The sequence below is a fragment of the Athene noctua genome, chromosome 9, assembly GCF_965140245.1.
Source record: "Athene noctua chromosome 9, bAthNoc1.hap1.1, whole genome shotgun sequence".
Lineage (NCBI taxonomy): Eukaryota > Metazoa > Chordata > Aves > Strigiformes > Strigidae > Athene > Athene noctua.
In genome coordinates, this window is record NC_134045.1 from 22320029 (window position 1) to 22336002 (window position 15974).

Here is a 15974-nt window from a genome sequence, read left to right on the forward strand (position 1 = left end):
GATAGGTTACAAAAGCTTCCCTCCTGAAAAGTGTTTAAACAGCAATTCTCCAGCAGAATGCAAGCCTATTTCAACACAACAGCGCTATAATAACACACGTGATGGACATGCTCGCAGCAATTGTGGTCCAGCCAGTCATGCATTGTCTTTGACGGCAGCCACTACAAAAGGCTTTATGGCAAAGCCTCCCAAACCCTCCCAGTTGCAGCTCACCTCTCCAACAGATAATCTGTGCGACTCGTGATGCGAACAGATGAGATGAAAATGCTTTCTCTTGGGCGGGCTGACGACTCTGCTCCGAACTGCTGGCACCTCACTTGGCATGGTGACCTCTCATTTGAGGACTCATTTGAGGACTGTGGCACTGGGAGATGCCACCAGAAACCCAGACCCAGGTACACGCTGTGAAACAGTCGGTTCGTCACCGAGCAGATCCCTTTCCCAGCCTCTCCCAGTCAAGAGATGAGCTTAAACTTTTAAGCATGAAGGTTTATACTTTCCCTGAATATTTTGCTAACATCAAGTAAAACAGCCCTGAAAATTCCTCCTAAATTCTGGACCTTGGCAATATCCACTACGATGAGTTCCCCAGTTTCACGGCACGTGCACGTATTCTATAAAATGTCATTTTTTCTGCTGGTCCTAACCTGTTCAAATGAGAAAATTGGAAACGAGATCCAAGTTCTGTCGCTACTTTTTAAATTGCTGAGAAAAATTCAAGTATAAATGGTACCATTTCTCATGCCACGGCATCCATATTGCACACAGCAATACTGAGCTGTTAAGAGGTTTAGAGATCTTAGAAGGGAGTTCACTTTTATCATTAGGGGTTTTTTTTGTTAGTTTCTGCTTGGTGGGCGATCAGAGGAGTCTCAATATCCTGCTCGGCATGGTCCTAGGGAGGTGCCACTCTACCTGGGGTTGCACACCGATCTCTGCCATTCCGGGGGGTTGATGGCTGAGGGGAGCAGTTCCCTGTCCCCCTGTAAAACCACAGGGAAAAAAAAAAAAAAAAAAAAATCAGTGGGAGCCACTGGTGAAGCCACAACGACCAGACACGCCGTTTTTTTTCTGCAGCGCTTGCACAAGAGCTGAACGCCGGAGCGAAGATGATCAACACTCAACCTCTAACGCGCCCTCACCACTTCCCTCCTCCCTAGGGGCGAGGCGGCCTACCCGCGGTGGGGGCTGACAGACAGGCGTATTTACCGCGCTCAGCGCAACCCCCGCCGCGGCCGCGGCCCCCTCTGAGGCGAAAGAGGCGGGAAGGGGAGGGGCGCGCGCGGCGCTTCCCGCGCACCTCGCGCGGCCGGCGCTGCCCTCAGCGGCTCCGCGGCCCATTGACGTCAGGGAGGGCGGCACGTGATCCCGTCGGAGCCAATCGGCGGCGCCCGGCGCCGCTCCGGGCGAGAGGCTGATCGCGGCGCTCGCTCCTCTCTCGCCGCCTCCTCCCGCGGCGGCGGCGGCGGCGCGCGTGGACACACACACACACACACACACACACACGCACACGGAGAGAGACACGCACACACGCACCCACCCCCCCTTACACACACCCGCTCACACCCCTCCGCACCCACGGGCGCACACACGCACCCACATACATGCACACGCGCGCCCGCCGCCGCACGCTCTCGCGCACACGCCCCGGGGGGAAGGAAGGAGCCGCGGCCGGACGCCCCGCAGCCCCCACCGCCGCCACTACCACCGCCGCCGCCTTCGCCGTCGTCAGGAGCCCCCACCGCCACCACCACCGCCGCCGCCGCCGGCTTTTGTCTGCCGCCCCCGCCGGGAGCCGACCCTCCGCTCGGACGGCGCCCGCCCGGGAGCATGGACGCGGCGCTCTGAGAGCCGCGAGGGGGAACCCGCCGGGGGCGGATTTGGAAGTTTGAATAAGGATTTTTATCGCTTCCCTTTCCCCCCTTCCCCCTTCTCCCCCCTCCGGTGCGGTTCAGTCCCTTCCCCCATCTTCCCTGACAGGTTTGTTGGTTTTGGTTTGTTTTTTTGTTTTTTGTTTTTTGTTTTTTTTTTTCCCTTCAGCATTTTTTTCTTTTTAAATCCGCCGCGTGGGTTGGATTTTTTCTTTTTTTTCTTTTTTTTTTCTTCCCCCCGATTTTAATTTTTGATTTTATTTGGTTATACCCGTCTCTGCCGCCCGTAGAGACCGGTCTCCCCCGGGCGCCGAGCGCCACCCCCGACCCGCGGGGCTGCCATGGATCGCACCGGCGGCTCCGGCGGGGGCAGCGACCGCAGGCAGACCGAGGAGAGCAAGCCGCTGCTGGGCGAGATGTCCGCTCCCGAGGGGAATAAAATGGGTGCCGCGCCGTGCCGGAGAGCCCTGCTCCACTGCAACGGCATGAGGTACAAGCTGCTGCAGGAGGGGGACATCCAGGTGTGTGTCATCCGGCACCCCCGGACGTTTCTCAGCAAGATCCTCACTTCCAAGTTCCTGCGGCGGTGGGAGCCGCACCACTTAACCCTGGCGGACAACAGCGTCGCCTCGGCCACGGTAAGAACCCGGCCGGGCCCCGCCGCGGGGGGCGGCCACGGCGCGGCCCCGGCCCCGGCGGCTTCCCCGCCCCGCGGGGCATCGGCGGGGACGGAGCCGCCGCCGCTGCGGGGCCGGGGCGGGGGGGGGGAATGCCTGCGCCTTTGTGTCGCGGTCGCCGTGCTCCCGGCCCGAGCGGGGACCCCCCCCCTCGGGGGTCGATGTGTGAGGGGGGGATCGGCTTGAATCAATCCCGGAACGCCTGTGGGTTTTGGGTTTTTTTTTCCGTCTTTGTAATCCTAGGGGTGTTTAATTTTGCAGTTTAAGTGGGTTTTTCCGAGCAAGCCCAGTCATTATTGCTATTATTATTATTGCTGTTTTCATTTCCCCCCCCCCCCTTTTTAAAAAAATTAATTCCTCCCTTCTCAACATGACACCGACATGAAATCGCCACACTGAACCATTTCTATCAGAAACCAAAGTCGGCAGATATCTGCTGGCACGTCGGCCAAGTTGGAGGTGAGGGAGGTGGAGGATGCTTTGAATTCGAGAGCGAAGGCTCGGCGTTTGCACGGTCCTTGCTCGGCTTTGTTTTAGGCCTGGTTTTGGGGAGCTCATTTGGCGGTCACATACCCTGCCCAGACACAGGCAATGCGATCGTAAAACATGGAGATTCCTTCAGGGTTTTCTTCCCAATGGAAAATGATGCAAGAGAAAAATGCAATGGGTGATATCAACAGTACAGAAGATGTACGATAGACGGATACAGTTTTTAAAAATATGATTTATATTTTCATACAACTTAAGATTTCATGGCCAGTATTATTTGAACATTCGTGTTGTATGTGATGCGACTACACCCAGATTTTGTCTAATAGCGATTAGCACAGCTCACAAAACGTGCTTTATACTGATTTTTAATCATTCAGTACTTCGATCATGTCGTTTTTTGATTTATATGTAAATGTCTCATTTTTTCTCAATGGCTTCATTCTGGCCTTCCTATAGGACACTCGTGATAGGAGAGAGTGGATTGGCTTTTGTGTAGATTTCTGTTAATGGTGTATTTAAATGGGTTTCATCCAGTCTGTGCTGTGCTCGGAGGTTGGATTTTTTCACACTTTGGTACGCAGGCACATAGTGAGTGTAAATGTCTCTCCTGCATCATGTTCTGCTGTGGAGTATTTCAAGCAGGTTTGCAGTGGGAGCTACTTTAACCTTCAGGTAGGCCAGCTGCCCATTCTCACGGAAGGTCTTTTTTGGGCCACAATGACATCTCTGCTTACCATGTCCACCAGGCTGTGGAGGATGTTTCCAAGGGAGTATTTTTCTTTCTTGGATGGAACTACTGTGTAAAGGGGGAAGGAAGTCTCAGTCGAACATTGCTGGAGAAAACCCCTCAAAGACGAGTTTTTGCAGTTCTTCATTTTATTAAGATACCATCAGCGTGGAGGGGAAGTTGAGTATCAGTGGAGATGAGGCATTTTCCTGGCACTATGCACAGTTGATTATTTCTGAGCAGAGGAGAAGGATACTGCTAGAGAGAGGCATGATCATGCTTAGACGTTGAATCTCTGCAATGTGGCAATAGTAGGCATGAAGTTCTGTTAGTACAGGAGGCGTCAAACTGCTCGCTGGCAAAGCTGTCGCCGACGAAACCATCTGAAAAAATTTCTAAAGTCCTCTGGGGTCATGCTTTAATTAACGTTGAGGTGTTCTCATTCCTAATTATTTTACGTATATAAATAGCAAGAAGATAGTAAAACACTGTATGTACCATTGAAGGCTCCATTTTGTTAAGCAGTGCTCTTGGTGCTTGGTCTTGTGCCTTATCATTTTTTTCCGGGGCTAACTCACCAAGTAAATACCGATGTTCGCAGAAACATCTGTGCCTTATTATTTCAAGTAGCGTCTTCCTTTTCCAGGGAGTAATTAGGGCACTAGGGTAAGCGTTCACTTGTTGCCTGATGGTATGGATATGTTTAGCAGGTATCTTTCAGACATTAGTTCTGTGATATCTAGATTTTTCTCTTCTGTTTTGGAGCTGAAAAGATGTGACTTGAGCAAAATACGTGGTAGCTTAACCCCCATCTCCTGCAGAAGTGGGGTGCAAGCATAATGGCAAAACCTCCCGAAACTGTAGGTAGATATTTAAATGCAACTAATTTGGTTTTCAGGAGCTGTGGAAAATATCCATACTGTCCACTGAAAGTGAGCATTGGGAGCACTCAACAACTTTGATAACAAGGTCATTTTTACACGTAGGGCTTTCCACAGGCAGGGTGCTTTATGAGCAGCCAGTAATTAATCTTCACATCATCCCTTTGCAAATCCTCTGGCATGACGAGTTTTGCTGCATTCTATATAACATGAATAAAATTGAACAGGAAAATCACATCACTTTGTTTTGCATTTGAAAGCAAAAGTTGTAATGACAGCTAAATCCAGATCTGGCAAATTATGTCCCTGAGTACACTGGATAAGTTATTTGTTGATTCTAGGCACTTTCTATCCTTTTTATCGTCACTTGAGGCATGTATTTGAATTAAAGTCTTTTCCCCACAAGCTCTTACTTGTCAATGCCTGAGCTGCAATATAGGAGTTAGCGTTAGTTTGTATATGGATTATTCATCTGCAGTTTTTTCCACAAGTAGACGCTGTATGTGCCCACATATAAGTCTGAATAATGCGACCCTACCTACAGTTTTTTTACAAGAGGTACCTACTTCTGTTGTTTAATTAGGGAGTTACTTGGTTTGTGCTGACAAAGATAGCTTTCCGAAGCACTATGCAAGAATGCAACGGAACAAGTGTTAGGCCATCTTATTTTAGCAAAATCCAGGGAGGAAAAAAATAATGTTCTCTACAAAGTGCTGTTTCTGACATTATCACAAGCAACTGTTTCAGTTAACATAAGTGTTCTGAACTGGTATATGCGCTCAGTTAACAAATGGAAAGGTATTAGCTTGTGGTGAAGTGGACAGTCCTGTAACTGTAGGTGTTGGGACTTTATCTTGATTCACGTGTTGTTTCCATTGTTTGCTTCATGTTTCTCATTTCTGAAAGAATGGGTTAAATGTGGTACAGTTTCACCGTTACAGTTTCGCTCACATCTTGTCCAGGCTTTGATTCTGGTAAAGTTTTTTTTTGGTGGAAGTAAATACAGTTCTGTAAATTTTTTCTTTTTTTTTTTTTTTTTCAATGTGAACGCTAAAGTCCCAGTAGGAAATTTTGATACTTGAAAACTTTGTTTGCTAGACATCAACTTGCCTGGGGATGAATCTGACTTTCTCCCCCATGGGAGGAATAATGTTTATTTTATAAACACCTACAAACTCAAATGTAGCGCCCTTACTAGTTCTTTTCCAGGGAGATCTGTCCTTGCACAGCTTGAAGGGCAGTGATAGTAAAAACAGAGACAGAAATAAAATCCAATTTAATATTCCTTGTGTGATTTTTTTTTTTTTTTTTTTTGTGTGTGTGTGTGTGACAAATAAGCTCATGGCTATCTTCAGCAGAAATGTTAAAATTTAATTTTCAGTAGTTTAAAGGTAGCTGTCATAACTGAACTTCCATGCCTTTAATATCCTTCTGCCTTGTCCCTTTCATGTCTCTGCCCTGCTCTTCTCTTCTGTTCTTTTTTTTGCACCAGTTGGGAATAGATGCTTAGGACAATGAGTTTTAAAGCACTAGGTTGCAAGAAAGACTTGTGATACATATGTATGTGCAGCAGACAGGGAAGGAATAAATAAGTGATTCATTTTTGCTGGCTAGGGATGACCTCTCTAATTCCCATCTGGAAGATAAGACATAATTGAAACCATGAAGTTACTCATTAATATCCCTCAAGGAGGGGGAAACTTTGGCTTTTCATGCCCGTTTCACATTTCTTGGCTTTGCCTTGACAGGTAAGTTGAGTGTAATGTAATGTTATATTCAAAGCTGGTGACGATCCTGAAAAGATTTGAGTGTCTTTTAAACTTTTCTGTACAGAAGTGATGTGTGAGGACAATAGTTTATTGACAGGCTAGCTAATCAGAAATATATTTGAAACAAGAATGTAAGTAGATTAGGGAACTGCATTTATATTTTCTTCTAGAGACAAGAACATAATTAATATTAAATGAGGCAGGGCAGGATGTTCTGTTTCAAACAGGAGAAGTGGAGTAGAAAATTGTCTTCTAATTGTTTTTTAAAATTCAACAATTCTGCTGGTGCATGTGTTTCAGCAGGCTATTACATGTCTTTCCTTCCTTCTTTTGGTAAAGATAGAGTAAAATTCCTATCAAGCCGGACTCATTGTTTACTTTAGCACAGGTTCCCATTAGTTAGAAAAACACACTTTTTAAAATTAAATTTCCCTTGAAAAACAATTAGCTCAAGTGGGAAGTATTATACAGAGCTTAGAAGTTTCAAAACAATCTTGTAAGAATAATTTTTTTTTTTAAAGCTTTCCTGGAAAAGCAATATTGTAGCATTATTCAGATTCCAAATAGAATGATTATGAATTAGCTATAATAATAAAAAGTAAAGTATACAGTCTGTTCAGTAAACCAAGTGCTATCCTTAAGTCTAGTGCTATTGTTGGGGCTCTATGAATGTGACTTAAAACTAGCTTGATGGGCCTGCCATCATTACGTGTATAAATAAGTATGAACACAGAAATAGTAAAGCAATTTAAGATTTTTTTTATCCATTGTACCAATGGAATGATAATTTTTAAATTTAATATTTCTCATTGTTTAGCATTGCAAATTATTGTTTTCATTTGAGAAGGAGTGGTACCTACGGGTTTTGGATGTACATGTTTTTGCTGACTATGGGTTACCCTGTTGCTGTCTTTCAGGTATTTTCTTCAGGCACATCATAAGGAGCATTGAAGATCGTAATTTGCATACAACCCATGATAATTTAGAATTCTCTGCAAATTGAGAACAAACTGCTGCATGTTATCTATGCTGGTGAAATTGAGATTCTGTTTTAGAAGTGAAGGAGGGCATGCGCCTGCATTAATGAAACACAAATTTTTCTGAAGACTCGGTGATTTAATGGAGTTACTCTGTTGTGACAAACTTATTTTATTGCTATATTGGTTAGTAGATCGGCATAAGAAAACCTAAAATGATGTTTCTTTAAAGTTGTTTAATGCCTATCAAACATACCTTTGAATATATAGTTCCTACAGTGGTTAAAAAGCATATTTATAAGTTAGTAGTGTTAAGGTATGTGTTTATATGTCACAGAGCTTATATAAAATATGAAGACAGAAGCTATATTGATAGAGTGAGAGCTCTTAAGGCTATTAGTGTTAACACCCAGTCAGTAAATTTTACGTGTTTAGGAGTATAAATAAAAAGGATACTCAAAAATACTTGCGCCTCATTTTTCATTTTGGCCGGGGAGTAAAAATGTGGTGCTAGCCACTGCGTGGTGGTAATAGTCCTCCTGAGCAAGCTTGTAAAGTGCCTCTGGTCCTCAGTGGGGACGTGATCCTCCATCAGAGCAGGGACTGGAGGAGCTCAGCATCCTCACAGGGCTGGGCCTTTGTGGAGCTCTTGAGATTTTTTTTTTTTTTTTTTTTCACTTTATAAGTAGTGATGGGAAGAGTCTGTTAGGTCATGCAAGTTGGGGTGTGCTCCCTCTCAGAAAGGATGTACTGTCCAGAGAAGTTGTGGATGCCCCACCGTTGGAAGTGTTCAAGGTCACGCTGGATGGGACTTCGAGCAACCTTACCTAGTGAAAAATGGCCCTGCCCATGGCAGAGAGGTTGGACTAGATGGTCCTTAAAGGTCCCTTCTGACCCAAACCATTTTATGGTTCTGTGATTCTATGAAATACAAAAAGGGTGTTTCATTTTTCAGAGGTAGAAGGCTAGGTTGAGAGTCCCACCTGCATCGATGTTCCGGTTTGCAAGCTTAGGTTTGCACTGTTAGCGAGAGTGGGAGAACAGGGGCTGAAGCCTTGATCCCACCAAAATTGTTGACAGAACTGTGTACACTGAGGGACATTTTTTGGAGGAAAAAGGTGGATTTTTTTGGGAACTGTTTAATTTAGTGCATATAATTCATTCATACTTTTGAAGTTCCTTAAATAACAGGTGAGTTTTAACGTGTTACAACAAAAAGGCTCCCCTCATTTCCTTCTGTGTTAGTAAGCGTGGCTGGACTAATAGGGTTTTACTCATCTCTCCACATAGGATTTATGAAAGAAGAGACCTACCTCAAATAGTTCTAGCCTTCTGGAGCCTTTAGAAGTAATTAGATTGTGGGTTGCATGGGTAGATTGTGGCTTGTTTATTAGTGTTTTGAGCAGTGCTAGTTGCGTCAGTTTTGTTCTGTGTCTGCATGTGTTTATAGGTATGTACTGCTTAATTCCATAAACAATTGTGTGTTTGAAGACGATTGATACTTTAGCATGTATATCCATATAGAGCGCTTGTGCATGAGCACTCACTAAAATAAATTCTTCAGACAGTCTGAGGATGCAGTGTTGTTGGCAGTATCGCTGTCTTAGGTAGTCCTCATCTGTGCTGTTCATTTCTGCATCTGTGCCGTACTGTGTCTTTTGTAATACACACTTAACAGTTTGCAGGGTCAAGTTGAGAAAATCTGTGTGAACTGGCTGGAGGACGCTTTCTCGTTTGAGTGTTTTGCAGATTTGTTGTCTTTTAGCTGGATCGGGGAACTGGTCTGTTCAATGTATAGTCCGCCAGACTGTTGAGGAAGAAGATAGAGGGAGACATGGTAGACTGGAATTGCTGCCAAAAACAGTGTATTATTAAATCATTGCGTAAAATTTTCCTGTTTTGCACAATATTTAAGAATGCAGGGGCAATACCAGGAAAGGGAAAAGACAATTGAAAAGCGTACATTGTAACCCAACACGTCAACGGTGAGTGAAGTTTTAGCTCTTGTGGTTGTGGAGGAAAACATGAAGAAGTCAGAACCAGATGCTACATTTAAAGGCCTTCAATTCATAGGTTTAAAAATTAGGTTAATTTAATGATACTCTCTAGGTTTTGGAGGGGTGTGTGTGTGTGTGTCTTGTTTAGGGTTTGTGGACATTTGATGTTACCAGTACTGGCATTTTCAGTACTTCAAGTGATTTCTTGACTTTGCCTTCAGGGCTGTCCCGTGGCTGATGGGATGGGGCCAACAGAGTGGGAAATACACAAGCGGGTAACATGCCAGGTCTCAGACTGGGATGTCAGGGTATCAGTTTATGGTGGAAGCCATTGCCTTCTACTTTGAGTTTTTAGTATGTATATAGATGTATATATTTAAATACAGATATATGTTTTTAAAAAATTATTTTTTCCTTTTTTTGAGAAACTTAGGAAAAAAGGCATCTGTTTTTTCTGGATTTGAGCGTGTCTGCTAGATGTGTGCCTGTTACTAATTGAGCTCAAGAAACTCGTCAAGTTGCAATGACTAAAATCTGAACTGGAAGTACACTCAGTCACGTACATTCTTGGTCTCGCTCTGGTGAAATCAGTAGGGTAATTTGAGGAGGGGGATTACCGTTCATTGCCTGTAATGTGAATGGCAGGATGTGCTGTTCAGAAAGCCAGAAAAGTTCAGCGAAAGATCACCGTGCAGCTTTCGGGTTGGCTGCTGATTGGGAGAGATGGCTGGCTCTACTGTTAGGCTTTGTACAGCTCTCCACAAAATAGAGCCCCACTTTTTTATTTCGGTTGGCAGAGGTCTAGGTGTTGAGCAGTCTGCAGTAGGAGAAGTGGCTCTTTTGTAAGAGAGAGGCTTGCTGGAAGTTTCCCTGTTAGACACAAGTAGAAGCTGTTGCTATTTCACCCGTTTTATGCCAACGTTTAGACAGCACTGTCCCGGTGGAAAGTTAGTTTGTGACATTACTTTCATCTATGGGGAAAACTGGGGCTGAGGATGGAGGAGCTAGTAAGGACTGCTCACCACGGTCTGAAAGCTCTGGCAAGAGCAGCAGTGAACATCTTCAAGACGAGACAGACCATAGGACCAAGTGCTTCATTGCACCTTCATATCCTGCAACTCTGGGGAAAACCATGCGATTTGCTTCAGTGAATTAATGCTTAATTATTTGGTAGAGTCGTGCTGGAACAGCAAATGTAATTACCAACAGGGCAAGTTTTTTGGGTGTGTTTCTTCTTCTTAAATTTGCATTCCCATAGCTGAAAAGTCAAGGTACCGTGGGAGGGGTGCGAGGTGTCAGTGGGACAGGGAAATGCGATGTGGCTCGCTGGGCAGCCCCGGGTCAGGCTGCACAGGGGTGCATGCCCTTCTCATTCAGGATTCCTGGAAGGGTCCTGCCAGCCACCGCCGCAGCTCCGCTGCATGTGCCAGCTCCCTCCTGCCTCTCTTCTCCACACAACAGAGGTTTATTAAGAAAAAAAAAAAAGTGCTCCTCACTGCAAATTGATCTCTTTTCCCCCATTTGGTCTTGAAATTTGCTGAACTACTGCTGTGCTATGTGGTCCTGGCTGAAGCTTGCATGAGGGTGAGTCCTCTACAGGGGCAGCTGCCCCTGGTTTCTTGGAGGTACAGGAGGATGGTGTTGCTGCTTCTGCTCTTGCCTTGCTTGATTTTTGCATCTGTAGCCATTTTCACTTTGGAGACAGTGGCGAAGTGTGAGGTTTAAAATGGGATAAGCCTTTTATGGGCCCTTGAAGTGTGTCTCTCCCTTGTCTGCTCAGAATTGCCACTTGTTTCAGGAATAAGAGCTTTTGCACTTTTCAAAGCATGTTGCGGTTTCCCTCAAGTTCTTGTTCCTGTGACAGGGAGATTTCATGATTTTCTCATTGGATGAAAAATTTAAAATGAAGACTTGCTTTCACTCTCGTTGAGGAGAATAATAATAACCAGGGCTTTAAAATATGAATAAAAAAATGAATATCCAATGTTTCTCAAACTCCAGATCTCTAATTTCATGATATTAAGAATGGGGATGTTGAATGCTTAGAACTATCACTAGAGGACTTCTACTTCTTGGATTTCCAGTGCTTAAAGAAATGCTGAATAAAATAAAATCTTTTTCTCCTTTTGAAAAACTGAAAACTCAAATGTTGTCACATTTGAGTGGATTTGGGTTTTGTAAGATTTTGTTTACAAAGATGCGACATGTGGTACAATAAATGTTGCCTGAAGAAAGCTGAGATTAAGCTAAATCAGAGGGTTTTTTCGAGATTACATAATTGTATTCCCAAATATAATTATTTTATATTTATTCTTAGATAATCTTTTTCTTAAGCCTAAAGAGAAACTGTTTGCAAGTGATAATCAGAAATAATATTTTTTTCTCTGAGGAATGAGTTGTACATATTTTTGAAGTGTACAGATATTTATGTATATCTTATGGATGAAATTTCTGGTGGTGTTAACCCAAAGGTAAGGGAAGAATTTTGTAAATAAAAAAGTCGCCTCATTTTTTATTTGTGTATACACAATTAACACCTAACTAAGCAAAATTAGGTAATTGCATGTGCAGGTAGACAGTTTGGATAATTTGTAAAAGAAAACTTTTCTTTTTCTAAATCTCCTGAAGATACTCACGGTGTGTTCCCAACAGTACGTTTCAAACAATATGGAGCAGGTATTTCTCAATGGTAAAGCTGTGATACTGTTATTTTTCACATGGTGGTGGCCCTTTTGTCCCAGTCTTTGTCTGTCTTGGCTATCTGAATGTAAACTTTTGCAATCAGCAGGTGTGTCTTACCATGTCTGGTGCCTGTTGTAAGGGGGTTCTCATGTACCACGGAGCTTTTTGTTTGCTACTGTAATACAATTAGTGCATATTGTGACCAGGTTATGTTTTTGTTCTCTCTGTGCAAGCACCTAAAATAAAACTGAATGACTTTGTTATTATCCATTTTCAGGGATGGGCATTATTAATAATAAAGTAGAAACTGCTTTTAAAAAAAAGTTACTGAAATTTGCCAAGTGAAATCCAACTTTTAAATCAAAATACTAAGGGTGTGTTTGCTTTTTCCATAAATATGAATGTCTCTTTGACCTTCTGTGAACAAAAAAGCAGGATTATTTTTGGCCTTTAAAACAATCAGAAAAAATGATTTTTGGATGACATGTGATGACTTCATTCTACAAGTCCTTGGGTTTCAGCTTCGCTGTTCTTCAACTGTCTCAGAGTGCTTTATGGTCAGTTTTTATACATGGGGAAAACAAACACACAAATAAATGTTAATCAGACTTTTCAGACATGTCTGCTACTGTTGGTTCATGCTTAATTTGCAATTCCTTCTCAGTTGGTGTATGCTTCTGTGGTTCACTCTGGAGCATTTTACATTGAACACCAAGAATCGGTAGCATGTTGTGCCTTGCCCTAATGTTCATGATAAATCACTGGTGGGAGCTGGAGCAGAAACAAAGTTTCTTTGCTTTGGCTGCCAGGCTGCATCTTACCTCCTGATTTTGATGGCTATTCGTTTTCTTAATGATTGCAGATCTCATTAAAAATCAGGGGAAGTGTGGGAGAGTGACTGACAGCATAACGTGGCCCAGGGTGTTGTGCTCTTCCTACTACCCTTCAATTTTTCTGCAAAGAAAATATCTTGTCGGGGAACCAGGTGCCAATCAGTTCAAGTCTCCTGCTTTCTGCGGCGTGCGTGCTTTGTATGTTCTCCTAATAGTCACTTCTGACAACCTACCACTTTGCTTTTGCTTTAGAGGCTGTTAAGATTGAATTCAGAAGTAGAAAGTAAGTCAGGGAAACCTTGACTGCACTGAAATTTTCAGCATGAGAGCGATCTTACGAAATTACTATAGAAGCAGGGTGTTGTGATCTGTTTTTTAAAAAAGATCGGCAGTTCTCTCTCCCTTCTCATACCTCAGACTAGAAAAATTTTTTGATGTTGAGCTCTTAAATTTAGGAATCACTTAAGAAGGATATGATTGCAGAGGCATCTTAAAGAATGATGTTTCTCTGCTACAGTGTAATCTGTAAGAAGGTAGGAAGCTGAAAGTAGAAAGTGGACTTTTAAATAGTGGATCTGTGAGCCACTGGTGTAAGCTAATGCAGTTCTGCAGATTTTTTTTCTAGTAGCTATGCAGTTATTCTAGTTGGGGATCTGAGCATCAAGTTGTTCCTGGCAGCTCGAAAAGGCAGTTGCACAGGGAGAGATTTCCTTGCCCTGGCTGTTACAGTGCCAGGCAGGGCATTGGATGTCAGTGACGGGGAGTTGCGAGTGCTGCGTGCCTGCCTTGGGTGCTCTGGCTCCACGATGCTCTGACTATAGCTATGGTGGTCTGTCATTTGAACAGTTTGCTTAGTATCTTGGCTCTGAGAAAGAAAGTGGGAGGAGGGGACCAAGACTGAAAGGCCCAATGGTTCTTTGAGGAACAGCATTTACTTTTGCAGCAGAGATTTCCATTTCCTCCAGTGGACAGTGCTGAAGGAGATCCATCTGTGTCCTTGTCTTACTGCCTAGTAGTGAAATGCCTGTACTTTTGAGTACCTGTTGATTCCTTGTGGAAGATAAATCATGTTCAGTGAAGCAGTCGTGTTCCTTATACAACAATAACATAGAACAGAGAGGTTTATTTGGGTAAAGAGAAAGTCTGGAGAAAGAGAAAACAACGTCATGTTACAGATGTCATTCAATCGTTGTTTAAACCGGAAGAAAATCTGTGCAATTGCTCTGTAAACTTCTATCTTTAGTAAATAGGTTATAGTAGCACGATTGTGGAACTGGAAAAGGAGCTTCAGCTTATACTTTCAGTGCAGGAATACTGATACTTCTTCACATATTCCTTACCAAAGGAATAACAACTCCCAGCTGTGTCATAAGGGCTCGAAGTAGTATTCCTGATTATTTTTGTTACGTAATACAGCCAAAATTCTTTCCTGGTATATGGAAGCATAGATGAAACATACTATGCAAGTGCAAATTATTAGTCATTACTTTGTTTAGTTTTTCCTTCAACTCTTCATGGTTCTTTCAGATCCTTTTTTTTTTTTTTTTTAATTGTCACTGCAATTATGGTAACTTTTGAGGAAAGTTTCAAAATTTTTAACTAAAAAGTAGCCTGACATCCAGAGGCACAGAACAGGCTCTTCCTTCTCTCCCAGAGGAGCAAGCAGCTTGAGTGGAGTTCTGGCACTGAAAATCCCATCTACTTTGCAACCAAATAATGTGGACATTGAAGAAAACATAAAACTTGTGCTGGCACAGAACTTCGTTGCTGAAGGTGAAAGTACGGACACAGTCAACATGTCTCGTCTGACTGAAAACACATTTTCTAAGGTTAGATAATTCATCTTTTATGATTGCTGTGAATGAAACAGGAAATAAAGCTTGAAATTAAATGAAATGTGCAGGACCAGACATGCACTTTGGTATAAAATATTGACATACCCCTTCTAGGTAACCACTTTGCCTTTGGAGCCAAGCATTTGCCTGAAGACTGTAACGTCTTCTTGCTCTCGTGTTTATGGTGAAAAAAGTATTGGCATTGAGAAGTATTGCTAATGGCTTTTCTCCTAACGCTAACTTAGGCTTCTTTTGGTGCTACGTCACTGCCTTCCTTGAAATTAATCTTCTCTGATTTATTGTAAGTTATTTCAAATGTCCCCAGTGACTTGGGTTGACTAATGTACTTTAAATCTGGTGAAATCAAATCTGTCGTGGGAGTTGACCATGTATAAGCTGTTCCCTCATGGACACAGACGACATGGGAAAGTACTGAGTCCTCCTTGGTGTTTTCCCAAATACAGGACGAGTCCTGTGTTGCTCTAAACCCGTGGACTGGTTGTAGGTTGGTTGGTTTTAAACCAGGGGTGAATCAGGATTGAGGCAACACTAACTATAGCATTATCTATATATTGTTCAGGCTGTATGTGTTTATGGTACTACAGCACGGCCCCAGTGAACTTGATGGGGAAAGGGAAACAAAGGAGGTGATATGAAAAATTAAACAAAGCAGCTTCAAGTTAGAGATTGGATCTGTGTGCTCTAGCTGAAAAGGGAAGTCTCCGAGTTAGTGACTGCAGCATGCTTGTGACTGGAGTTTTTTGACTCATCTTGAAAGGGATGTAGCTTCTTAATATGACATGAAGATGGCCTTCTGGGGCACACAGTGTGCGAGGCCCGTGCCATTGTATCTTTCCTTTTGAATGCAGTTTAAAAACTATAGACATGTTTAAATTTGGTGGACTCTGTGTTTCCTAATGCTTCATTTATCTTACCTGCTTTAATTGAGATTAAGATGCACTGCTTTGTTACATTATCTAGCTTTAACCTCAGGGGTTTGGGAGGTTGTGTCTCTACTTGTTGGATTTTCTTTAGCCAAAATGGGAGAAAAAACCCCTACTCTGTGCATCTTCTTGCCTGTACAGTCTGTACCTGGAGATCTTTTGAGAGCTGCTGCCTTGAGACCCTTGTGTCTGATCTAAGACTCTTGCTGTGCTTGGATTTCATGTTACCCTTTTTTTTTTTTTTTTTCCTCTTGCATTTGTAAGAAAAGCCTGTACAAACAATGCTCTG

General features: G+C 43.2%; 1 protein-coding gene across 2 annotated transcripts in view; it reads left to right on the top strand.

Moving 5' to 3' along the window:
• Nucleotides 1–1470: 1470 nt before the first annotated feature.
• The window catches only part of CMIP (c-Maf inducing protein), a 137914-nt gene continuing 123410 nt past the window's right edge, over nucleotides 1471–15974 (top strand). For both annotated transcript variants that reach the window (XM_074913429.1, XM_074913430.1), the window contains exon 1: nucleotides 1471–2509. In XM_074913429.1, the coding sequence (XP_074769530.1) occupies nucleotides 2213–2509 (297 nt within the window). In that variant the 5' untranslated portion in view covers nucleotides 1471–2212. The remainder of the gene's footprint in view (nucleotides 2510–15974) is intronic.